This window comes from Lepisma saccharinum, chromosome 8 (genome assembly GCF_977018435.1).
Source record: "Lepisma saccharinum chromosome 8, izLepSacc3.1, whole genome shotgun sequence".
Classification (NCBI taxonomy): Eukaryota; Metazoa; Arthropoda; class Insecta; order Zygentoma; family Lepismatidae; genus Lepisma; species Lepisma saccharinum.
This window is the reverse complement of record NC_139236.1, coordinates 37,495,902-37,523,107: the sequence shown is the minus strand read 5'-3', so window position 1 is coordinate 37,523,107 and position 27,206 is coordinate 37,495,902. Positions and strand designations below refer to the sequence as shown.

The following is a 27,206-nucleotide window of genomic DNA, read 5'->3' as shown; positions in this document are numbered from 1 at the left end:
AATCAGTAGTGGAATGGTGGCTCAACTTCGAGAAGACCATATTTCAAGAAATGATTATAGAAAATCTAGCCCAACGCTTAGGAAAAAGGCTCAATAATCATGGAGACAATACTGTGGAAAAAGTATGTTTTTTTTTATTTGCTTCATTTTACTCCGCTTTTTGTGCCACTTTTGGCTAATTTGCGAAGATTGAAATGAGTGATGACATGATGAAATTGAAATTGATGAATGGACACTCACAAACATCCACACTCAGACCGGGATTCGAACCCGGGACCCCTAAGGAAAAAGTATATTATTCAAGTTGTTTTGTAAAAATAAAAGATGAGCAATGAAGAAATATATCTTGTAAACTTAGTTTTCGAACGCTCCTCGTATATTAACAATTTTCCATCTCGTTTTCCATAGATAAAGAGAAAGAGGAGAAAGAAAGTAAGAGAGAGAAAGGAAGACAGAGGAAGGAAATGACAGATGGAGAGAAAGAAAGAGGTAGAGAATAAAAAAGAGGGAGATAAATAGAAAAAGGGAAAGAGAGAGAGAGAGAGAGGCGGGGGAAGAGAGAAAGGGAAATGAGAAAGAGTTCACAAAGTTTTCAGAACATCTTGTTTGGTTCAGCCTATTCCTCCCTGTGTTTAATTGAAGCATTTCCCAATGCTTTTAAATCCTCATGCAATAAAACCATTTTCTTTCATCTTATCCCTGAAACTCACGGTAGACTACTTAAGAGTTCACAAAATACAACATAATAATACCTTTTACGACAAAAACTCGTAGCATTTCGAGAAAATATCCCCATCTGTTATAACTCTAACTTGCTTATTTCAAAGCCTAATATTTCATTTTTCTCCAATTTTCCTATTCGGGAAACGGATCGCGTTTCTTCCTGCATCGGTTGCTTCCGTCTGTTGTATTTTTGTATTCTTCCCGTTCCCTGGAGCTGATCAACAGAAGTTTGGAGACGCCTTTGTGTGTGACAGAGATGACAAATTTCTCGAGCCTGCAGGGGACACTGTCTTTTCCCTTCTGCAGTCTCTCCTCTGTTTTCTTCCTTTATTTCTGAAACATTTTCCCCCCAACACACCGAGGAGTGACAGTTCTCTTTATCTGACCTTATTTTTTTCTTGACGTGAGGTAACCGCCTTGTTCCTCGAATGTGTTGTAGCTGTGCCTATTCTTTTTCTATCTTTTGTTCCTTATAAGTTGTGCAGCGACGTGCGTTTAATCGGGACGGTTAAGAACGATGATGTGTTAGGTCTCAGGTTCGAGTCCTGGCGTGAGCATGCGTGTTTTTGTACTCTTTGTCAATCATTAATTATCTCCATCGACACGATTAGGCAAAAGTGGAAGAACAATGCCGCTAAATAACAGAAAAGCACAAGTATTTGGACAGGCATCTTTACTTCTCATTCTCAGAAGAGAGTGCGCCGCCATGCGTGGCGGTGTGGTTAGCACAGTGCACTACGACGCCAGGGGCCGCGCGTTCAAATGCCGGCGTTCATATCATCATCTTCGCGATTAGCCAAAAGGTTGCAGAAAAACGAACTAGAATAAAATCAATCAATCAATCAGAAGAGAGTAACGTTTAAATGGTCACTATGGCGACTGCCATCCGAATGTTCATACGTTGAAATACTGAGGCCAACTGATATTTTCTTGATTAAGTCAAGGTGAATAGGAGCTTTATTATAATAGCAGCGAAGGCCACTAACTCTTGTTCCCTCTTCCTTGTCCTTTTTGTTCCACAGTTTTCTAACTTAAGTATCGTGGTTAAATCGAGAGTATTCAGAGGCGACAAGAAATAAAACAACAAAATCAAGTAAGGTTACTAACGAATTCGTAAAGATTAAACTTTACCACTGCAGAGAGAAATAGAGATAAAGGAAGTTAGGGGGAGTTTGTGAGAGAAGTGGAGAAAGGGAGAAGAAAAGAAAGAGGTAGAGGAAAGACAGCATAGAAGAGCGAAAAGGAGAGATAGGCAAAGAGAGAAAGAGAGAGGGAGGAAGAGAAGTAGAGTCAGAGAGAGAGAGAGGGGGAGAGAAAGAGCTAGAAAGAAGGAGAGAAGGAAAGGAAAGAGAACATAGAAAGAGGAGAGACAAAGAGAGAAGAAGAGAGAGAGAGAGAGAGGGAGAGATAGCCAGAGAGAGGGTGAAAGGAAAAAGAGCATAGAAGGACGAAGATATAAGCAAAGAGAGAAAGAAGGGAGAGTCAGAGAGAGGGAGAGAGAAGTGAGAGTAGAAGAACAAAAAGGAAACTGCTCCCCTGTGCATAGCACAACGCCATGAAGGCGTATAGGGGTGTGGGGGTAACGTCCCACACTTTCTTGATCCGGTCGTGAGTAGGGGTGATGTGATCAGCATCACGCCCCTGACCGCCTTTACCCCCCAGGGTTTCCCCCAGGTACCCATGTTATTCGACGCTGGGTGGGCGCCGGGGCCGCTTCCATCGTTAGAAAAGTTCCCGGATTTGAACCGGCCGGGGATCGAACCCGGGACCTTTAGCATGGTAGTCAGACGCGTTACCGACTGAGCCACCGCGGCAACTTGAGAATAAAAGACAGCATACACACACACACACACACACACACACACACACAAAGAGAGAGAAGGAGAGAGAAACAGGGGTAGAGTCAGTGGAAGAGAGAGGAGGGAAGAGAGGGTACAAGGAAAGAGAGAGGAAAACGAAAGAGAGCATAGAAAGAAGGGATAGATAGACAAGAGACAAGAAGAGAAGAAAAGAGAGATGGACGGAGAGAAAGAGAAGAAGGAATACCTAAACCGGTATCCCAACAAAGAGTTATCGGTTTAGCAACGAGTACACACAAGATAGTTTCAGAATGAAATTCAGTATTGTGATCATCCCTTCCTCAAGACCCGAAAATCTCGAGTTCAAGGCGACACGTTTGCAGAAGCGGGCTCCCACTAATTTGCAAAGGTTAGGATCCGCAGCAGAAGCAGAGCAGCTGGCGGTCTCTTTGATGAGCCACATCCGAGGGACTAAAATTCCTTCGCTCCCTTTCCTTAAGACGAACTTTCGCTGACAAAATTTCAGCAATGCAAAATGGAAAATGCAGATTTGATTTAATTCCCAGGCAGAACTTCCTCTCGTGGAGAAGAGTCTTCCATTTGGTTCCCGCTAATTTAACCAGGGGGTTGGAAAATCTTTTCCGGTCGATTTCGTTCCTATGAGGTACGTTTGCGCTCCTAGGGAAAGGAGGGCGCTGTCATTTTCTTTGTAACGTTAGACGTTCAGGCGGAAGACTTGAGCCGCACCGTCCCTAATTCCTCTGGGAGTGGAACGGACACGTATTTTCCAAAGTGTCTAAATTGTCATCGTTTCCGTTACACTGAACCTCACTGCGCTTAACGAATATCCACTTTTACACATTCTCATTGCAATTTCGTCAGCCATTTCAATCGTATCGTATCACTACAATTTACATTGGAATTATTCCAGCATATATATAGGGTGAGGCAGTCAAATGGAAAGATTAAAAAAAATCACAAAGAATAGAGAGAACAAATATTAGTTAAATTTGAACATGAATGTACTGTACATGAGTTGAAATTCCTAGTGTACCTGAAAAATGTTATTTTTTTTAATATAGTGTCAGTAAGATGGCATCCAAGTTGTTCCACACATTGTCGGAGTCTCAGAGTAAATCCGCCCATGACGCTTCGTAGCATCTCCAACGGAATGTTGTGAATTTGAATTTGAATTTGAATTTAAAATTTTGGGTGCGTCAGCACTAAGGCTATTTTGCACCCGTCACATTATACGGGTCCAGCCCCTTATCGCTACACATAACAACTCTAACGTTGCATAACTAAAATCATAAAATATTCTGACTCGTTAAAAGCTGAGGCTGTAAAGGAGCACTCAGCACAAAACACAGGACAACGCAAACAAAATTATACTGGCCATGGGGCCAGTCGACAGAGTCTCGTTAGTCTGCAGTCCAGGGTGTACTACGTGGAAGTGAGGTTGGCTATTGGGTGCACTACGTGGAAGGAGCACCCCTTACACCCCCGGAATGATGTGGATCTCTTGCCGAATTCGCTCCTTCAAATTATCCCTGGTTCTTGGAAGGTTGTCTTTGAATACTTTGGATTTGAGGTAACCCCAAAGGAAAAAGTCAGGAGCAGCAAATCGGGTGAACGGGCAGGCCACGGAATATCGCCGAATGTGCTGATGAGACGACCATGAAATGCGAGTCTAAGCACATCCATAGACACTCTGTCAGTATGGCTAGTTCCATCATCTTGCTGGAAGTCTGCTTCTTCATCTGGGTCATAGTCATCGAGGACAGGCAGGAAAAAGGTTACCAATATGTCAACATAACGTCATGGGCGGATTTACTCTGAGCCTCCGACAATGTGTGCAAAACCAAGGACGCCATTTTACTGACACCATATTAAAAACAAATAATAATATTTTTTAGGTACACTAGCAATTTCAACTCATGTACATTACATTCATGTTGTTCAAAATTAACTAATATTTGCTATCTCTATTTTTTTGTGAATTTTTTAAATCTTCCAGTTTGGCTGCCTCACCCGGTATTTCGTGTTTTGCTTCTCCAAGTTGCAGCTATACGTATCGCGGGTTCAGCTGGCGAATGACCTACTTTTTGCTACATAGCTCTCTACCTGTCCACCAATCGTCTTCGGGGGGTCTGTAACTCGATGAGTTTCAACAACCTCAATAAAAGCTGTAGGGGTAACGTTGATCTCCTGGTAAAACGTTGCCAAGCGAACGTTTGTTTTTGTCAGTTGTTTTTTATTAGCTTGTTTGTGCAGTCTTTGGGTGTCTCGTATACTAATTTTCTGTCCTTTCTGTACTTATGTACAACTTTTACCCAGTAACGGCGCGGATCAACTCTCTCTCTCTCTCCACCGTTTTACAGTACGTTTGGCAACATGCGGTGTATCCGACGCTCATTTGTTTCGTCCCACCAGCGCACGAAAATACCCGATGTCAGTCGAAGAAAATTCAACCAATCGCTGATTCGTTGTTTCCCAGCCGCCAGCTTGAACTGCGACCAGTTTAGTTCTCTACGATTTGATATTGTTACTTAGTGCTGTCACTTTTGGCTAATCGCGACGATGAGGATGATTGATGATATGATGAAATAGATTCACATTGACATTCACAATTAAAACCCTTAACTGGACAACCAGTGTCTATCAGACACTGTTGCTTATAATTTTTGTCATACTCAAAACGATACATCCTGCGAACATGATATTTTTTAACTTTGTTTGTTCAAATTCACAATATTTGACTTTGTTTGATAAAGAAGGTCAGGCGCCAAAAAATATTTTTCTTTTCACTTACGTAAACGGGCAAGCAGTGTCTGTCGGACACAGTTTGCAATTGATATATAAAGAAGTCTACTTGAATATGCATTAACAAATGTTTATAAAAAATAAAGTATTTAATAAGACATCACATAAAAATATTATTAAAGCTAAAATAGAAAAAGTAAAAATATATGAGCAAATAAAACAATTTCCTCACACTACCTTCCGGCTTAATATGTTTCATATATTATTCTGCAAAAATTACAACAACATGCAATTAAGATGATGATGATGATGATGAATACAAGAATACAACATAACAATGATGATTAGGTTAAATATCATGTTACTCGATTGTTTCCACAGCGACGAAACATAAAAATCTCGCATTATAAGGGCAAGATCCATTTAAAACAATGCAGTGTTCGACAGACACTGCTTGCCCGGACACGTTACAAAAATAGCTTGCCTGGATAAGGATTAAGAAGACCCTTGCCCAGGCTTTGATTTGATTGCGGGGCCCCTAGAGTAGTAGTGCGCTACGCTAACCACTCGGCGTACTCTCTGATGAAATTGATGACGGGACATCTACAAAGAACACACATGCCGAGGATTCGAACCCGTGGAACCTGGGGTTGTAGCGCGCTGTATTAACCACTCCGCCACGGATGACGGCAGTTAGTTGTTCCACATTGCCTAGAATTACAATCGGAATCGGACACAAGCTATATTTGAAGTGTCGTAATACTTGATTGACGTGTTCTGCAAGATATTCAAATTGTTTCGTCACAAATGTATAATAAATAAATTAAACACGTAAATATTAATCAATATTTGAGATTCATGTGCTTACGTTTTCATCTGTAAACGTTACACCAGATTCTGTGAAGCAGAAAGTAACGTTTTAAAAGTAACAGAGATATAGTCAAGGTTACTTGGTTCAAGAAGTAACCGAGTTACAGTTACTCATTTTAAAAGTAACTCAGTTCAGGTAGTAGTACTTGGGAAGTAACTTTAAGTTACTTTTGCAGTTACCTTTTGTTCTAAATTTCTCTGCAAAAATTACACACAATCAATTGTCATTTATATGTTTTATATAAAGTGTGTCTCAGAAATATTTTCGTTTTTAAAACTATTTACTTAAATTTTTTGTATAAAGATAAATTTATTACCGAACGAAAGCTTAAACATCAAATTTTTATTTGTGGAAAAGAGTATTGGACAAATGGTGACCGTTCATGTTTTCACATTCAATTATTCTTGAAGCGCTCAGAAGTTCAAGTTTCATTATTACCATGATCATCTTCAAAAACAATAATAAGAGCCAATGATTCCTTGGCTTGATAGGGAAGCCCAGACGACAACTTTAGGTGAATGTAATGGCGTCTCATGAAGGTTTTTGGGGTTTTCCTCTGCCCGGTATCGGCAGTTTTGTTCACTAACATGCCCGTCTATGTGAAAATTTGATTCATCAGAAAACGACCAAGATAATGTTGAAACTGTAACTTCTGAGCGCTTCAAGAATAATTGAATGTGAAAACATGAATGGTCACCATTTGTCCAATACTCTTTTCCCCAAATAAAATTTAAAGTTTAAGCTTTCATTTGGTAATAAATTTATCTATATACAAAACATTTAAGTATCCATTTTAATAGTTTTAAAAACAAAAATATTTCTGAGACACCCCTTACTTATATTAATTATCACATTAAATTTCATGGAACAAGAAGTCGCCTTTGCTCGAATGATCATTACTTTTATATAATATGAATAGTTTAAACACTTTCCCATTTTAAAGAGACTTCATTCTAACTCGACGATCAAGTTCAGGAATCCAACCAAAACGTTAGGAATTCACAAACTGCAATCAAGTTCGGATGTTCGAAATTTAGCATGCACTGAAGCCTAGTTTCCATGAGACGATTTCATAAAATAACATTCACCTTAGCATCCAGAGAAGATACATAGTTGGAAACTAACTAACTAACTCTCTAGCCTTCTTGAACCCGAAGGTTCATGGCTGCAGCAACACAGTCCTTCCATCTGTCCCTATCCTGAACAAGATCTATATACTCTTTTCCATCCCTACCAATTTCCTTTAGGTCCATCTCAACATTATCCCTCCATCTTCGTCTTGGTCTTCCTACTGGTTGGAAACAGTTGCCAAATTTAACTCTTCATTCACGTTCAAATTTTTCAAGTTAACGAATTAAATGTCGTAATGTAACTGTAAAGAAAACTGGTGATAATGTCACTTCTAATACAAAATATTACTCTCTTCCACGTACAGATACTTTTGAAAGTAGCTGGTTACACTTAAAATTCCTACAAAGTAATTGGCAACTAGTTATTTCCAAACACTGCTGTGAATCTATTAGTACACACTACTCTATCTATATGTGTATTTTTTATTCAGTGATCCTTTCTGCCACTTTTCGCTAATCGCGACGATGAAAATAAGTGATGATAGGATGAAATTGACGAAGGGACACTCACAAAGAACACCTATGCCTAATCCTGGAATCGAATCCGGTTACTTCCGTGGCGAAATAAAGGTCGATCACTTAACCCGCTCAACCACCGAGCTGGCGTACTATATCGTTAACACTTTGGCCCGTGTCAGGTCTAGTATCGTCAATTACAGACTCAATCGACAAAGTAATTCTTTAATCTCTCATCAATCAGTCAAGTACACTTTTCAAGTTCTAAATCAATAATATTTTTTTTGCACGTCATCTCATTCTTCAATAGTTGAAGTCGACCACACAATCCTATCCAGACAATTCTGATATACTTTTACCAATCCCTTTCCACCTTATCAAGATACGGCCGGAATGAAACTCCAGGTTTCAACTATACCAAAAACTCACATTCGCAACACGGCATTGCTGTGTAGCATCTCCCATACTGTCCATCATGTCTTCCGTTGCAAGTCCCTGGAGATTTCGTGCATCTCGTGCTTCATATATTATGTAGCCATCTCAGCTCCTTCTGTTTTATTCAAAACTATACATTCACTAGAACTTTATCGTCTCGCTAGTGTGTAACACGTACGCTCCAACGTTTTAACTCTAGTCTCCTGACATATCATAAAGTCTAAATATTATATTTCGTATACTACAGCTTTTGATTGATTGATTGAGTTAGTGTTTAAAGTCCACTTTATGCACAGTAAGGCTAATCGGGACTAGAGCTATATTTTAAAATGGGATCCGAACCACTATGTGCTTCCACCGGGAATCAAACCTGGGACTCCTTGATTACAAGACTAAGACGCTACCACTGTGCTATCAGGAAGGCCTGTATACTTCAGCACATTAAACTATTACACACAGAATATTTTTCTCCGTCAAATGTATTACATTGTAAGACTCTTTTTGGTTGACGTTGAGAGTATACCAATAAGTTCTGGATGCATTTAGCCAATTATTTTGAGCGTTTTACACAGATTTATGATAACAATTTCACAATACCAATTTTCCCGACTTTTTAACAATTATGCGATTTGTAAATCTTACTTCTTGGTGGAAATTCAAGTCGATGAATCCAATTTGCAGCTTTCATATTTTTTTGTGTTGGTTTGAAACAAGTAATAAAAGGACAAACATATCATGTGTGTATGTATCCACAGCTTACAATAAAACATGATTATATTTTGTATATTATTAAATGTAGTCAAACAGAAGAAAAAGAAAATAACTACTATTAATGTTGTACTGTCGATTTGATTTACATGGAGCTACTGGCAAGTAATGAATGGTTGTGTGAAATGATATGGACAACATCAATCTGACTGTATTTTTCTGTTCTCCTAATTCCAAGTCGCTTACATTAAAAAGAATTGGATAACAGTACAATTGTAAGTGTGTATGTTTTAGCCAGTTTGTAAACCAAGTTCCTCGACAGACAATGCGTATCACTAAAGAAGTGGATGAAATGTCAATAGCAAGTGCTAATATCTCATTCCGTTTGCAAACTGAGAATTCTTCTAGGTTATGCTGATCACTACGTATGACAATCGCAAGTGCTAATATCTCATTCCGTTTGCAAACTGAGAATTCTTCTAGGTTATGCTGATCACTAAGGAAGTGGATAAATATTAATCGCAAGGGCTTCTGCTTAATCTTTGCAAATCCAACACCTCGTAACTCAAAATGAGAGGCGTTCCACAACTCATAAATCCTTTATTAGTTGATTAATAAAAATTATACAAGAATCATTAGATGACTGAAAAGTAAGTAATGGTCTCTTAAACCACAAAATAGTAAATAACAACTACTTCTAATGAAAAACTTAGTTAATATATAACATAGGAGTGTCAAACCTAAATAATCCCTATGGATACTTTTTAATCCCACAAATATACCCGCTAAATTGAATCATACTATTCACTTTGAAAAATAATATTGCGAGCTTTGAAGTTGTGTTATTCTATTGTAACGCATATATCTTTATCTGTGGCGTGACTATGATCATGTTTCAAAGTGCGTTTGGGCTGAAGAATATTTTTGAAGCATACAAACCATCTCATTTCGTTCGTTTTGCGCATGCAACAAGCGAAATGCAACCGCAAAGTAAGTTGATACGTTGTATATTTGACGAAGAAAGGTTCCCCCTTTTAGATTTTGTTTCCAACCCCCAACCCTTCATTTCAGAAGTAGGGGGTGGAGGGTGGAGTGGGATGTGGTCGCGTTCCTTGTTATTACAGTAACATGCGGTAATGTTGAGCGAATGCTCCAGTACGGAGCTTGCAGCCTCCCGTATTGATCCAGCATGTTGAAGAGCAGCGAGCGCAAGAGGAACGGGTTGAGGGGGGAAGGGGAGGGGGCGGAGGCAGGCACGGGGAGAGGAGGGGTGGATGAACCACGCTTGCTACAAAAAGAGAGAGAGAGAGAAGGTTGAGAGTAACGTGCACGCATCAGAACATCAACACGTCGGACATTTGCGGACCTAAAGCAGGATGTTCGGACTCGCATCTCGGTTTCTTTAAATATCGTCGCATCCGGTGCGAGTTTGAAATGGGAGCCGAAGGGCTGCTTCGGTCCGCCCGAAAAACCGCTTGTTGCTCGCTCCTAGCTGGGTTTCAAGGGGGGGGGGGGGAGGGCAACCGTTTTGCAGTTTTGCAGTTGCGATATCTCGCCCCTGTTCTGGGACCGATTCAACTTCAAAATTTCCAATTAGATCGAGCACACGTGGAACGCTGTTACGCGCGCTGTACTTAAAACAATTGAAACAAATTTAACGTCTCGCAAACCTTGCTATCGGGACCTTAAATAACCCTGTGTGTATCAATGGGGCTGTTGAGAATAGACGCGTTGTAGAGATAAAACTGCGACGGTTCAGATGCGGGGAAACAAGGGTTAATTGCAGGTGCGAGATGAATATTATTTGAACTACGAATCGTAACGTTTCTGGAGTGAAGAATTTCAGCAATGCTGTTGCTGTTAGAAATGTACGGCGGGCGTGCTAGTATGTGGGTTATTTGCATCCCTTATACGATGAGAGACAATATTTTAAAGCTGATAAGAGTATATTGTTGCTTTTTCCGTGGGCTTCTACTGAAAATGTTCTACGAAGATATGGATGTCACATTTTGTGACACTGGAATATTAAGAGAAAGGAGAGAGGAAAAGAAGGGGATCAGAAATAAAGAAGCTAGATACGGATAAAAGCAGAGGAAAAGGGGATAGGAAGGAAAGTAAAGAAGCTGTTGTTGTTGTTGATTTGGTGTTTTAAGTCCACTTTATGCACAGTAAGGCTAATCGGGACTGGACCTACAGCTTAAAGTGGGATCCGAACCACTGGTGCCTCCACCGGGTATCGAACCCGGGACCCCTTGATTACAAGGCGATGACGCTACCACTGCGCCATCAGGGAGGCGCGAAAGTAAAGAAGCGAGAGAGAGAAGAAGACAGAGAGAGAGAGAGAGAGAGGGGGGGGAAACTTAGTGAAATAAGAAATCTATACTCTGTCACTGGAATCTGTGGAGCATGGCCGTGCATACCGATAGAGAAAGGGAGGAAGCGAGTGGGCGGAGCGAGCAGTACGCGCTGCTGCTAACAGCTGGTAGCTGCAGCCGCATATTCATTTTCATACGTGCACTTCCCCTCTCATTGGTTGTGTCCTCTCGAATAGAGTATAGACACATAGAGTTAGAGAGAAAAGAGGGAGGAGTATTCGACTCAGAAACTTCGTTAACGAGTCCCTGAGTTCAACTGTCAATGAGCTCAGACAAAAAGAATGATTTCCGATTTCCTCTGCGCCGTTTTCTCCTCTCACTTTGATTGATTGGCTGAGTTAGTGTTTTAAGTCCACTTTATGCACAGTAAGGCTAATCGGGACTGGACCTACAGTTTAAAGTGTGATACGAACCATTTTGTGCCTCCACCGGGTATCGAACCCGGGACCCTTTGATTACAAGACGACGTCGCTAACACTGCGCCATCAAGAGGTCCCACTCTCCTGTCACTTTAAATTATAATCTAAAGGTAAGTAACTTGTTTGTTAAGAACATATAAAATTGGCAGCATATCTAGAGATATGAATAAAGTTGTTGGGAATCCTAGCTACTTGTTGCCACAGTTTGGAGTCACAGCTTAGGAGTGAAAATAGTGAGGAGAGGAGAAGAACTTAGGGAGGAAAGGTCAAAAGGTCAGTGATTTTCATATTACGGATAGCACACATTCAACCCAAGACCCAATACAATGAATTGAAACATATTAGAACACGATTATATGAGAGCAATGACTTGTATTGGATGGTGGTGCGCTGTGCTAACTCTGCGTTGGAGGTCGCCAGAGCATATTGAAGATAACGTACAGTTACTAAATACGTTGCTAAGTTTAACGTATAAATGAATTCTAAATTAGTGCGTGGTATTTTCTTTTTTGCTGGTTTGAAGATAGCTATTTAACGCTGTATTTCTATCTCCTTAGTTTCATCTCAACGCTGAGGATGAATGATTATTTGATGAAAACTATGAAAGAAGAGATGCAATGAATGACTATGTAAAAACCCGGATTACAACTTGGAATATTAGATGGCGATGTTGTGAGTCGAACACTTGACGTAGCGTATCAAAGTTTTCATTTTTGTAAGGATAAATTAATTAATTATATAAAAATCCACAATCACATTGCAATTAGCAGGTTAAAGGGATACAGATGGTGCACATTTTCAGTCAACGCAAAAAAACTGTTTATTTATCTTTTTATATATTTTCAATGTACTTTAAATCACTTTTTCAGTTCTTGAAGATCAATAAAAATGTACGATGCAAAGTTCTGTATCACCATGTAGCGACAATACACACGTAAAAAATAGTAGCTCTGTCCCACTCAACATTGCCAAGGGTCCCGGGTTCGAATCCCGCTCGGCTTGGTTGTTTGTGAATGTTCATTCATCAATTTCATCATTTCATCACTCATCCCCACCTTCGCAAATTAGCCAAGAGGCACAAAACGCGAAGTAAAATAAACTAAAATCAATCAATCAACCACTCAACATTGCGCCATCTTACCCCACAACGTCGAGATGAATGTTTTTACAAAACCTCACCAGATGGCAAAACTGACCTGGATATACAAAACAACTATGGAAGTGCAACAGACATGCTTCCCAAAAATGCGTTTGAAATTTTCTTAATCGCTTTCTACGTGAGATCTATGATGCTTACAAAATAGTGGTAATAAATTTTTTTCACTTACCAGCTATGTCTCGACAACGTAAAAGCCTTGTAATATCTCTGCTATATGATTTATCGAGAAGACAACGCTCACCCGTTCGTTACGTTGTCTCTTCTTCAAAATTGTGGAAGTGTGGCGCCAACGGCCTGCTCCTTCTCTGCTAGTCAAGTGATGCGCCATCTGTCCGCCCTTTACCTTATACTTAGAATATTCATAGTTCAAGAATACTTGTTTACAAAATTGAGGGTGTTGTTATCAAGCAATAAAAACCTATTAAAGGTGGGGATGAGGGAATTTCGGTCTGGCTCAATCCTGTTCCTAAATATGAGGCTGTCTATTAGTTAGTAGACCTACCCGTGAGAATCAGTTATCGACACACCATAAATGGCCAGGAATTAGAACTACAGGGTATCATATTTCTTCTGAAAGATCCACGAAAACACATTCGTTTATGTCAATCTGTCAATACCTGACAAAAATCAATATTTATGGATTCATGCTACAAATTTAGCTTGTTCTAGACATTATTGTTCCCCGGAGTTTGTGGCGCTTACGTTCCAGGGGCCGTAAGCCATCTCATTTTGACTGAAAACGAATATGCGCCTACGTGATGCCGTGGAGGTATCATATCACCTTCATTATTCGGTGTCGGGTTGCTAACAAGCTGGCCGCGGACGTGACAACTAGCGCTGGCGTGACAACGGCTCCCGCGGAGCAGAAAAGCTCACCTAGAGAACAAAAATGTGACGCACAATCTAGCATTTGTTGCAGATACAGTCGACAACATAAATGGCTTTCATAGTACACATTGGGTACACTGTGGTCAAAACTAATTAGTGACTCAGATCTGGACTAGAATGAAGAATATAATTGGTATAAAGTAGCGAATGTGATATGATAAATTTGCTCCAAGGAGTGCACTAAAACTGTATATACAGTCGCCTGCAATGGGACACCTATAGCCTGATATATCCCCTATCTTCTTAGCGTTATGGGTGTTGCCTAACACTACATCGATAGCCGAAGTTTCCATTGAAAATTTGCTATTGAAAGTTGCTCATCGCCGTAGACTTATTCAAAACACACAACTCCATGTAAGGAAGTGAGTATAGTGTTTCAGGATATAGATCTCTCACTTTTAATGCAGGTGACTGTACATACCAATCTCTACGATAATTGTCCAGATCGTTTGGATAATATACAGGGTTTTGGAGTAAAATTTGATAACTAGAAGGGCGACAATCTAAAAATTATTTTGAACAGAATGTATAAAACAACTTAAAAATAATATGAAATAAAGTTACTTTAAGTATTAAAATGTAAGTTTGATTTTTTTATAAATGGTGAAAGATTCACGTACTGATATTGCGAAAGTGTACGAATAATATGACACAACCAGATGTACAGTGGTTTAAACTATTGATAGAAAAAGGGAAAACAATGAAGAGCACTATTTGCAGCTGACTGCAGCAAGTCTTTCTATGATTGCTGTTCGTTCAGATACCAATATACTTACGCCAAAACGAAGATAAATTTTCCAAAGTAGATTCAGGTTGATACAGATATGACTGAAATTGATTTACATCTATGAAAGTGTAGAATATATTAAACGAACCTCTAAAAAAATATTTCAAATTTGGATAATAAGTTAAGAAGGCTCTCAAAATGTAGTTTTATAAGAGGACTATTTTCTGTTCTAATCGGTTATAAGTTAATGTAGAATTTACAATATTCAACAGTTAGAATTTAACAGTGCCGGTTAATTTATAGAAACTGAATACAAAATTATTAAATGTAAATTTGTACAGGGTTAGGCAAAGAATCAAGGGATTTTGCAACAGAGAATGTAGGTAGTTATTGCATGAGAGGTAACACGTGACTACCGCCATCTTGCAGCCCCTGCTTAACCATTCAGTGCGATGGAATCGGTGAACTAGACACAGCGCGCATTCGCTGTAAATGCGTATTACGAAAACGACAACGGGGATATTCCTTGGCCAGTCAGATCAGTGGATCTGTGCACGTGTGATTATTCACCCTCAATGAACTTAGATACTATCCAGAAAGATATGGTTAAAATGACTACCAAAAGACTGATAGTGTCACACTCTATCAATCTTTGAGTCGGAGTGTGTGGAACGAAATGGAGCCGCCGTAGTTATTTTCAAAATATAAGGATTGTATTTGTATTTTATTTTGGTATTTCTTTGTCAATGAATAGACTGGTTCGTCTTGTCTTAATCATATATGTTTTGTTATGTATTATTTTATCTTAAGTGAGAAGTATTTAAAATCGCCCTATTTATTGCCACACCCTGTATATTTTATCATGCATAAAGACAGATATTGAGTATAAATTGCAGTGCATTCATCATACATATTTTTTTGAAACTATATAATGACCGTCAACACTTTAAAAACGGGTTTGGTTATTATGTACAGCGTAGTTTCATGTCGGTGGTAATTGACGGACTTATACCGTCAATTTTTAAGTCAACTTATTATGTATAGTTGAATGAGAAAGGTGTGTTAGAACTGTCTTCACAGCCCCGAAAAGATCTTTTCCATAAATTTCCAATGTCTCTTTTTTGCGATTAGACAAAGTAAAGTAACACTCGGTTGGAAATTAAGTTGACATTGGATGCAGTTGCTGCACAATTGTAATGTGATAAGCCACACATGATGATAAAACTAACATTAAGGTTTTTCTCGGCACGTATCACGTTTTACTCAAGGCAATATTACGATAAACTGAATCAATTTGATAATGTTGGTCTATAGTGGATGAGTCTTGCTCAGGATAGTATCAGGTGAAAACATATGTTGCTGCGTCAATAATTCTTCGGGTTTAGGAGTACCAGAAAGTTAGTTTGAAAGAAAGAAAAGTAAAGAAGGAAACAAAAATAGGAAAAATATTTAAAAAGGGCGAAAAGGAGAATATTGATTGCAGGGATATGAATGAGCACTATAATATTCTCCAATCCTCTGGGATCACCCATACAAAATCCTCTGGAGATCCTGACAGATTGAATGCTTATTGTATCAATTTCAATCGTGAAAACAGATTCTGCGTAACAATTAACATTGAAACCGAGCTAACAACATATAAGAATTTAAGCGGGATAAATGTTTCAATCCAGATAACACAGATAACTTAAGAAAGATATTTATGTTTTTCCCCATTATTTCGAGATTACTTTTCACGTGAAATTAATTCAAATATTGCTTTATCTTCTTTTCAGGATCTATTTTCGAACAAGGAATCGACGATGTGCAGACGGCCTTCAAGTTCGGAGTCATGCAACACAACACAAACGCGACGGGTCGTCGGTTCGAGCTCACAGCGTTTGTTAACGTCATAAATACGGCAGACGCCTTCAAACTCTCAAGACTAAGTAAGTACAAGTACACCTTTTTTATCTCTTTAAGAAAAAAATGCTGATTTTTGCAAGTGATTACAGTACGTTATGGTACAGGGTGACCAATGGCGGTATTGCTGTCGGTGTGACGCAGGAATAGGCACCACGGTCAACTGACCTTAATCCCATGGATTTTGCTGTGTGGGGAATTTTGAAATCTGAAATGTTTGCTGGAACTACTGCTTTCGATTCGCAGAGATTGAAGAAAACTCAACGAAACATGCTGAAACGTTTGTGGAAGTATGTTGAGACTGGCAGTTGTGTCTGAGACTGTGAAGAACGTAGCGTTATGGAAATGTCCTGTACTTCAGTTCCCCCATTGGTACTACACTTTATGGCCACGCTGTGTATTCCTCGGCTTATTAGTCTACAGAAAACTTAGTATCTGAATATTTCCATTACTTGTGTCGTTCTCTCATTCACCCAATCACGTTGACGCATATATGTAACATATATGTAATATATGTTATAAAGGCGTATTCTTCAACTGCCAGCTAATACAAGTAAGTTGCCCCTAATTCTATCATAAACTGAGCAGTATATTCTTTCACAATTATTACAATCGAATGTTTATTAACATCGGAATTCAACAATGTAAATTATTTTTAGGGTGAGAGAGCTGTAACTGGTACGAGGAAAACTAAGAGAGAAAGTTATTTGAGGTTACGGAAAAGATGAACGATTCCACAATGACGTCATTCAAGCAAAGCTAGTAGTGTAAAACGCAATAGCTTAACCTGAGCTTTTAGTCCTTGCTTTTTGCTATCGCAAAAGAGTCACCTCAAATGAGGAGCCGGTTAATTGAAGTGGGCCCTGCCTGAACGAGACCAAACACTTTATGGTGGAAGCTGATTGCGATTGCCAATATCGAAAATGTTCTTTAATACCACAATTTCCGGACTATAATTGTGCATCTCACTGTATATATGGTCGACAATTTCAAAGGACATGACGAATTGGAACGCACTGTAAATACTAATACAATTATTTCAAATTTCTTACGTATGACAAATTTGTTATACATTGCCATGTACATATCCCAATAGCACACAGAAAAGATCGTTCGCTCGTCGCCTGCTAGCAGCAGGAAACAAATAGTCCTTCATTTTTCCTCTACCTCGGGAACTCTCATAACTTATCGATAATTTGACGCAGCTACACAGGAGAAAGGGAAAAAGACGAAGAAACATATCAAGGAAAAAAGGAAGGAAGTGAAAAACAGGGAGACGAAGAAAAAAGAGGTTGGAGCTAGATTGGTGGTGAGGAGGAAGGGGGGCTGGAATGTCGAATCTTGGCATAAATCTTCTAGATGCGAATTCGTTCGCGATCCCGAGAGAGAGAGAGAGAGAGAGAGAGAGAGAGAGAACGGGAGAGAGAGGGGGGTAGTGTAACATCCTAGAGGATTTATCCTTCGTTTGCCGTCAAAATCCCTCATGCTTTTCGGCCATCATATCCACTAAGGGAGGGGCCGGGGGGAGGGCAAGTAATATATATACATGTGTATGTATGTATATAGATATATATATATATAAAAGAAAAGAAAAAGAAAGTCGAATTGGAACGGTGTAGTTATATGTTCGGAGAGCATATTCACCTCCTGTGTTCGTCTCCAACCGTCATCTGCAAGTCTCTGAAAAAGAGCAAGAGTAGGAGAGAGGCACGAGAAGAAATGACACACGAAGTCCTCCATTTCCCGATATTTCCGATTCTGAACGGATGACAAGGCGTTTGCAATATTTCCCCCGCTGTGTCTGCGAAAGTGGCAGTGGCGTGAATCGAAGGAGCGACACCGTGAGGACGTTGCAGTGCCTACGAATTGCGTGTCGTGCAAGAAGCCTCTCTTGTATAAACCCATGCGTGATGTGTCAACAGCCACACTCGAGGCTGAGCCACGGTTGAGGCACAGCCACACTTGAGGCAAAGTCACACTTGAGGCTGAGCTGTGGGAGATTGCGTGATAGGCTTGACTACACAGGGACGTAGATCTAGCGGTAATGTAAGGGCGACATTTATGGAGATGCATCTCTGCGGGAATCGGCTAAATAATGTATCCATATCAATTTTCTTCATCTTTTGCAAATGGTGTTTGAATATGTTTTTACGTATGCCATGTATCTTTCAACATTTTGGAACTTTTGTTGGGAAAATGTTGAGCATCGGACTTCTCTTTAGGGCAGATCTACTCCTCAGCGTAATTTACAGTGCAGAATTAATTTCTATATATCTTCAATATAAAGATTATGTAAACTTCAATCTGGTTTTACTGTTTGCGTACAGTTATAACAAAACTTACCACTATGACGTCACTCGAACAAAGTCTGTAGCCCGATAACCTATAGGGTTTACCTGAGTTTTAGTCCTTGTTTTATACTTTTTCTTGGAGCTGGTTAATTGGTGTCAACTTTGTATAGGCGAGAACTGGCTTAGGCTTACCGACCGGGAAAGTATTCTTTCATTGGCAAAGTCATGTACTTTTATATTGCTTACATTTTGCTTAGTCACAGCAAGCCGTTACATAAGTACACGTTTTTTTTCTTACACTATATGTACATTGTACACATAAATTGTATTCGAATATATGAGAAAGATAATTTTCAGAACTTTTGAACATTAATTAATTAAGAAATTTATTAACATCTGGATGAGAAGCTTGGCGTGTTTAAAATAAGTAACTCGCCAGATGGTGCGGAGGTTACAATTGAGTTGATAGTAAAGAGTTAAAGGAAAGAGCTGTAGCAAACATAGAAAACGGTCACAACATGGCTCATCAAAAGTGTCTATTATGGCAATGTGTGCATCTGCAGTCATTCACGAAGACAATCTAGATTTTTCCTGATGTTTTTCCTATAGTTGTGCTTGGAGTTTGTAGATCTTTAGTTTGCGCAATGACTGTTCCCATCTTTACGAAGTTGTTCCTGCGAAAACCAATCAGCAGATTGAATTGAGCACCAAAGTAACCACAATTGGCCAAACCGCCAATGATAGCTCCATGTGCTGTGAATTACATTAATCCAATTTGCTTCCTGCAAACAGCATACGTAGATGCTTGTACTAGGTACAGGCTTGTTTGCAACTCCCAGAAACATGATAGTTATTAAGTGAATGCGTATTGCCCTCTGTTTTCTGAGTTACGTCCCCAACAATATATTTTTTTTTATCAATACACATGATAATTACACCCTAAATCTCCGAAATATAATTTTGTAATAGGTATGTCAATGTTACCTTAGTAAAATAATTTCAAAAGTATAAAGAAATATACGAGCTCATAATTTGAAAGCGCTATCTCCGTAAGTATGAGATGCCATATAAATATATATGTATTGATTTATATATATATATAAATATATATTGATTGATTGATTGAGTTGGTGTTTTAAGTCCACTTTATGCACAGTAAGGCTAATCTGGACTGAACCTACAGTTTAGAGTAGGATCCGAACCACAATGTGCATCCACTGGGTATCGAACCCGGGACCCTTTGATAACAAGGCAAGGACGCTACCACTGCGCCATTGGGGAGCCCTATATGCATATATTTATTTATATATAATGTATATACACACAAGAATGTATACAACGTTATATATATATATGTGTGTGTGTGTGTGTGTGTGTCTGTGATGGTGTGTGTGGGGGTGAGTACGCAGATATATTCTTGTGGGAACCAGCGTATGTTTAAACACCTTTTTTAATGGGACCAAAAAAATTGTTGGGACTTTTTGCCGGTCCCAACAGCGAGAAGGCCATTGCGAGACTCCTGAGACCCCTTTCGACATGTACGCGAAGTATTTCGAAGGTACCAAAAAGTCGCTATTTGTTCGATTTGTGTGTTAACGTGTGTGTTAAACTCTGCCAGCTCTGGAAGCTTCACGTCTGTGCAAAAGTGTGGGGTTTAATCGCATCTCTTGGGACCAGGAAGTGTGGGTGTGTAAAATCTGGGATCTATTTCGCATGTATTGGTACCGAACATCCCAGGGGGTTGAGAGGCGAGGAAAGGTACGTACAAATGCCGACGGGGTTCCCCTCTCGCCTGGCCGTCTTGTTGCTTCCGAGCTGTCAATGTTGCCAACTTAAAACTTTGGAACCAGATCTGTTTTTCTATTATCTTCTAACCCTCCAAGTGTAATTGTAATTGATTTGTTTTGTTTTACTTCGCTTTTTGTACCACTGATGGCTAATTTGCGAAGATGGGGATGACTGATGATATCATGAAATTGATGAATCGACTCCCACAACATCCATGCCCAGACCGGGATTCGAACTCGGGAACCCTGGTGTCGTAGCGCGATGTGTTAACCACTCCACCACGGGGGTCGGCTTTAATCCTGCAATCAAACAAAATGCTACAATAGAATTTATTCCTCCAAATGTGACCCTTCTATATGTGCCTATAACAAATTATTAGTTGGGTTTTACTATAATACTGGTAACAGAAATCCATTTGTAAAGCTCATTTTCTTCCATTACCAGGAAACGATGTTATCAGTAGAAACTCGTTACTTGTCTCCTTTCGGCCATGATGAGGATAAGAATGGAGATTTCTGACCAAGGCGACAAGCGATCCAGCAAAAGGGGGGGGGGGGGTTCATATCGAAGTGACAAGTGACACGATACCTCTGTCTACAAGCAAGCGTTTTTCTCAAATGCTCTAACAGACCAAGGCGACACGCTGCATGATATCCATGACTTTCAGAAGCGGAAGCCGAGAAGCGACACGTTTCGAAACGAAGAAGCAAGTCTCGCCCGTTACTTCCGTTTGTCAATATCCTGAATTGGGTCGCCTAGGTCTGGTGTTCGGGCTTTAACAGTGAATGCTTACTTGAAGACTGAAGTGGCTTGTCTTTCTTTTCGCTTGTCACTTCGGTATGAACTTCAGTGTCATTTGCAGCCGTCGTTCGCTACTTGTTGCCTGTCGTTTCGGCTTAAAATCTCTCGGCAAGAAAGCATTCAATGCGTAGGCATGACCACCAGACCGAAGTAACACCATAACGTCCCCAGTGCGTGAAACATGCAAGTGGCACGTGTAGTTTGTCATATCACATTTGTTAGAAAGTTTTATTTATTTAAGAATTTTTGTTTCCAAAGCCATTTATCGCTTCGGTACGAAAGTTCCATTGGGACGAAGCGACGAGCAACGAGGGGTTTCTCACTGAAGTAACACTACCCGTGCAGCATAGCATATATTATTGAGTGTTTGTTTCCAAGTGACACTTGTCGCTTCTCGCTTCGGTCTGGAATCATCCCAAGACTCGTACGGTATTCGAACATAGGATCCCTATTCGTAGAACACGAAGACAAACGTTTATACTTCTCAAAGTTAACGGCTTGATTGCAATCCTTAACTACATTTAATTTCAATGCAGTTCTTTTTTTAACAGTCGTGTTTGGCAACACTGATAAGTGAAGCGAAGTTTTCACTCTCGCCTCTGCAGCCGCGCCGAAACCGTGGACAGAGAGCTGCGATGTCTTTTTGCGACGTTGCATGCTACACGTATTTGACGTCTTCTGTACTCGCTCACTCTGTTTAACGTGCGACTAAACGAGAGGGGAAAGTCTTTACCCCAAAACGTCGCAGGGGCAAAACATTCGCTTCCCTGCTTGTAGTAAGTTCACCGCGCATTTTCCCCCTGTGTCTGTTGTCACGGTATCTTACGCTTGATCTCTCCATTGCGTTATTTTCACAAAGTAGGAACTGTGTCCTGCTCGTCACTTCGGTTTGCGTGTGTGTCTTCATAGTTCAAATGTAAAAAGATAACATACAAATGCTTACGCAGAGATATTCCCTTATACATAATTGATTGATTGATTTGGTGTTTTAAGTCCACTTTATGCACAATAAGGCTAATCGGGACTGGGCCCACAGTTTAAAGTGGGATCCGAACCACTATGAGCTTCCACCGGTTATCGAACCCGGGATCCCTTGATTACAAGGCAACGACGCTACCACTGCGCCATCTTATGCATAAAACAACCGAGAGAACAATGACATGTACATTTGATAATGTTCCCCACCAGAAAACTTTGAGGGAAAAAGCTCGAGTTGAAGACATCGATTTAATTTTTTATATAATGCCTGAAAACAACATATTTGCCTTCTATGACCTTAACGAAAATATTAAATCCACTGTAGTAAACATTACTTTCTAGATGGCAAAATAAAATGTAAACGACATAAATACTCTTCCCGTTTCTAAACCTGATAATTTATAGCCGTGTGTTTGATTGAATTTTATAATTAATAATGCAATGAAGTAAATGGTCACACAGTATTCAGGTTTAGTGAAAGATAGCGTATTCCTTCCCTCAGTGTGGTCTTTATATAACAATATTTACAAAGTTACAGAAGCAACTGTACTTGAAGGGACAGCGAAGATTTTATGCCATCAAAATATATGTGGCGACTGCTACAAAAGGTAAAGTTCTCCCCTGTGTATGGCAGTCTGCCGTGACACCATTCGAGCAAACGATATGGCTCCACACATTCTCGATCTCTGCCGTAGTGAAGGATACATGAATGATACACACAACGCTCTGATGTATCTAGGGGTCGCGGGTTCGACACGCGGTGGAGGAACATGGCATGGTGTTCCCTTGACGGTGCCCTTCATCAATTTCATCATATTATTACTCATCCTCGTCGTTTGGATTAGCCAAAAATGAAAAAAGCGACGCTAAAAATCATCTAATCAAATGTATTCATTACTTACCTTCCAGCCTCCATGAAGAAGTGGCTACGAAGCCAGAAGCCCTACTTTTGAATCCTGGGTGAGGAATGAATATATCATCGTGTTCATTCGGATTCCACCATTAATGCTCATTAACGATTAACCTACGACGTAGAAAAACGCTTAAAATTAACGTAAACATACGTCGCATTCTTCAGTCGCTTCATTAATGTGGATCATTTCACTATCCTAGGGGGGAAATGTTAGTTTAGCAACGTAAAGAATATTCACTTTCGAGACAATCCAAGGCATTGAGAGGCAGGGGTGTAGCAAGGGGTGGAAGAAGTGCGCGACCGCACGGGACTTCGCGCTTAAAGGAGCTTGATATGAAAAATGTTATAAATAGAAGTGGGGGGGGGGGTCATGGAAAATGCTATTTTTTTGTGGGCAGCAATATTAAAACATTCTGTATTTATCTGGTTTTAAATTCTAGTTAAACGTTATAATTTGAATGAATACGTCCAATCAGAGACATAACATACAGGCAGGCAGGTCTTAAGTCTAAGGGGCACGAAAGAAGTAAAAAATGATCGTCGTATTTCTCATGTGAAACAATTAGGAAAAATTTACGAAAACTTGCTTAGACATTTTTACACATTTATTCTTTCATTGAATAGAACTTCCTTTGTCTTGTATTCTCTTCAATCTCTTGACCTTGCACTCCCGATTTTAATAAGTTAACAACAAACACCTCTAACTGGCACGAAGCAAGCGCGAGACATTTCCCAACAATTGCGCAAGATTTACAATATACCTACAGTCACTTCGAGAATACATTACATCTACTTGAATAAGGTATTCCATAGCAAATCATAACAAATCATCTCCATTGCATAATAGGATTAAGCTCCGCTCAGAGTTCAGCACCCGAAACACCAGATCGTCCTTACATAGAGACCTAGTAATCCCCAAACCCAACAAAAGAAGATTTGGTCAGAAGTCTTTCTCGTACTTAGCAGCGGTAACCTGGAATTCACTCCCGACAAAGATCAAACTCAGTACCAGCAAAGCGCAGTTCTGTCGTCTTCTACGTTCACATGTCTATAAATTCTAACTCCAGTAATATTATTTTCAGTGCTTACCCCCCCCCCTCCTCACCAACCCCATCCACACACATATATTTTAAAATTTTCATCCCTGTACTTCGAACAGCAATTCCATACACACTCATATCCAAACCCACACACCTTTACACTTTCTTTTCTTCTAAATGTGTATAACTCTCAAACTTTCTTTATTTCATTGCTACTATAGAACACTATATATACTAATGTAAATTCATCACATTTTCCTTAGATGTAGCTTTTGCATATTTTTCTTTTACTATATAGGGCATCAAGTCATTATTTGTATTAATTTTGTTCAAAATGAAATGTTGTATGGCTTAATTGTAACCCTATGGAAATAATAAATAATAATAATAATAATAATAAACGCTTGCGTTGTTTCCTTCCTTCCTAGAACAGGCTCGTACCCAGAATTTTTTTGAGGAGGTTGGAGAGAGATCCGAAAATGTGGAACAAAAGAGAACATCCGAAATGCTATTGGATTTGTTGAGTTAGGTTATTTTACGTCGATTTTCTGACACTTTTGGCTGATCGCGATGATGAGGATGAGTGATGATATGATGAAAATTGATCACGGAACACTCACAAAGAACGTCCATGCCCAACCCTGGATTCGAACCCGGAACCCACAGCGTCGTAGCGCGTTGTGCTAACCAGGTGGTCGACCCTGGTCGGTGAAATGCTGTTGGGAGTACTGGATGTGACCACCAATGTTTCGGTAGTATTATTGTACGAGCTAGTGCTAGCTCGTAGCTCGTATAGTGCTAAGTGTACACCCAACGGTAAAAGCAATATGTCCATCTCCACTGTATTTTCATTCAGTCTGTTTTCCACAGTGTCATGATAATGGGTTGAAATAGAAACGCAGTCAACATAAGCTTCGCATCAAAAGAATGAATGACCCCTTAGAAGAACACAGGATGTAGAGTAGTGTTGCCCACGAGACGAGACTTTGGCCTGTCTCGTCTCGTGGAGTCTCGTGGAAATGCTGTCTCGTCTCGAAAATATTCGTTTGTTTTATGACACATGGTCAAGCTCGTCTCGTCTCGAATTTTTAAAAGCCTGTCCCGTCTCGTCCCATGGGCAACACTAAAGAGTAATGAGAGAATTAAAATGGTGGTGAACAATTTGCCTACTATTATCTTTCCTAATTGTAAAATTGTAGACTTGCAATGTTAAGGTCCAAAGTATCGGGAAGAAATAATTATTAATTAATTATTATTAATAATTAGGAATCATTATTAAAATGAAGAACATGTTTATATGGGGGTTAACGTCTCCAAAATAAAACCTCGAAACATTTAGTCAAATTACGACTTGAGTTTGAAAGAAATTGGGACAGGGATTTGAAAGAATAGACTGTTCCGACTAAATTGGAATGTCTTGTAAACACGCATCAATGATTAGAAAACAAAAATTACAAGGTCAGTTTAGTTTCCCTTGGCAGATAAGGTTTAGCACAGTTCTGAAAAAAGAGGGGAGCGACTGCTCACCCCCACTTCCATTTAATTTCCACCATTGGATGGGGGCCTCGCATTCTAATCTCATCCAGGGCTTCGCTATATGTTGCTACGCCACTGTTGAGAGAGGATTACTAAATTCAAAAATCCATATTTCGAAGCGTCATGCATGTTTTTTGCAATTGTTTTATACTTATTGTTAGTTTACTTAGTTTATTTGACGTCGCATTTCTACCACTTCTGGCTAATTGCGAGGTTGCAAGTGAATGTCAGAAATGAATGAAGGGTCTTAGCAATAGCAACCAATTTTCGCGACGTGTACCTTCACCCCTCTCTCTTGCCACTACTGTGTGCCGTGTTCTTTGACATTCTGACATTGTCCTCGGTTTTCTTATAGCTTTTCTTTCAATCAAAATATGTGCACAATGACAACGTGACTACTGCTGCATTTGCAAACTGGAAGTAACAAAATGCAAGTCAATGTATACTGCTATAATCTAATTTTGTATTGGTAAAATTGTTATTTTCGCTTGTCGATCGCTACTCCTCGCAGACTCGTGTTGGTAAACATATGAAGAATTAGCAAATTAGAATTCAGATCGAAAAGTTATTGTTCCTGGATATTAAGGTAAAGAGATAATGGATTGTTGCAAGTCTGATTTGTGAACAGATAGACTAATCGGGACTGAATGGGATCCGAACCAATATGTGTGTCTACTAGACATCGAATCCGGGACCCTTGATTACAAAGCTTGATTGGAAATTGAGGCGTTCTTAGTCAAGCATTAATATATGTATAGAAAAATTTCAATAGTGGGAAATATACAATATTGCAGGATTTAAAAAAAAGAAGTATAAAATCACTGTAAAATTTAAGAGCGAAAAGGAGTTACGAATAATATATATCCTATATTTTGTTAATGTTTTGGGCCTAAAAGCTTAGAAGAATCAGTTAAATTGATTTAAGGTTTTATTATAAATCCACTTTATGTACAAATAGGTTAGTCATGGTGGACCTAGAGTTTAATGTTGAATTATAACACTACGTGTCTCCATCGAACACAGGACCCCTTGCTTACAAGGCACCGAGATTGCCACCATCGGGGTGGCCCTACAGACATACTGTCTGGCTACCTTAGCTGAGACGATGGACGAAAGTGCGCATTGGCAAAATAGGGGCACTTTGTTCAGGAAGCCGGTTTCGTGAAAATCGTCAGCTGTTGAAAAAACAATGAAGTTTCAAACGTAGTAACATCGCCGCCAAAATACGTATAGATGTTTACGAATTATGTAAGGGTACAGAATGAAAGAAATAACCATCCATATACTATATAAGCAAACGGAACATATCAGGAAAGTATTCATTACGTCACATTAGTAGATAAACTTGTTTGTAAACATGGAACTTCATTTTCGGTCATTCAATTAAATTGGTATCCTTATTAAATCGTATAATTAGCACAAATGTACACAGCAGTAATCAGAATAGTATCAACAGTATTATTATGCAAACTATTATAAATACAGTAAAGAACATGTAGTAACT

At 39.5% G+C, this 27,206-nt stretch overlaps 1 protein-coding gene across 1 annotated transcript in view; it reads left to right on the top strand.

The window, feature by feature from the left end:
- The window catches only part of LOC145991733 (glutamate receptor 1-like), a 682,690-nt gene that overhangs the window by 170,760 nt on the left and 484,724 nt on the right, over positions 1-27,206 (top strand). Inside the window, exon 2 of the mRNA XM_083127787.1 lies at positions 16,229-16,381. Within this exon, the coding sequence (XP_082983913.1) occupies positions 16,229-16,381 (153 nt within the window). The remainder of the gene's footprint in view (positions 1-16,228; positions 16,382-27,206) is intronic.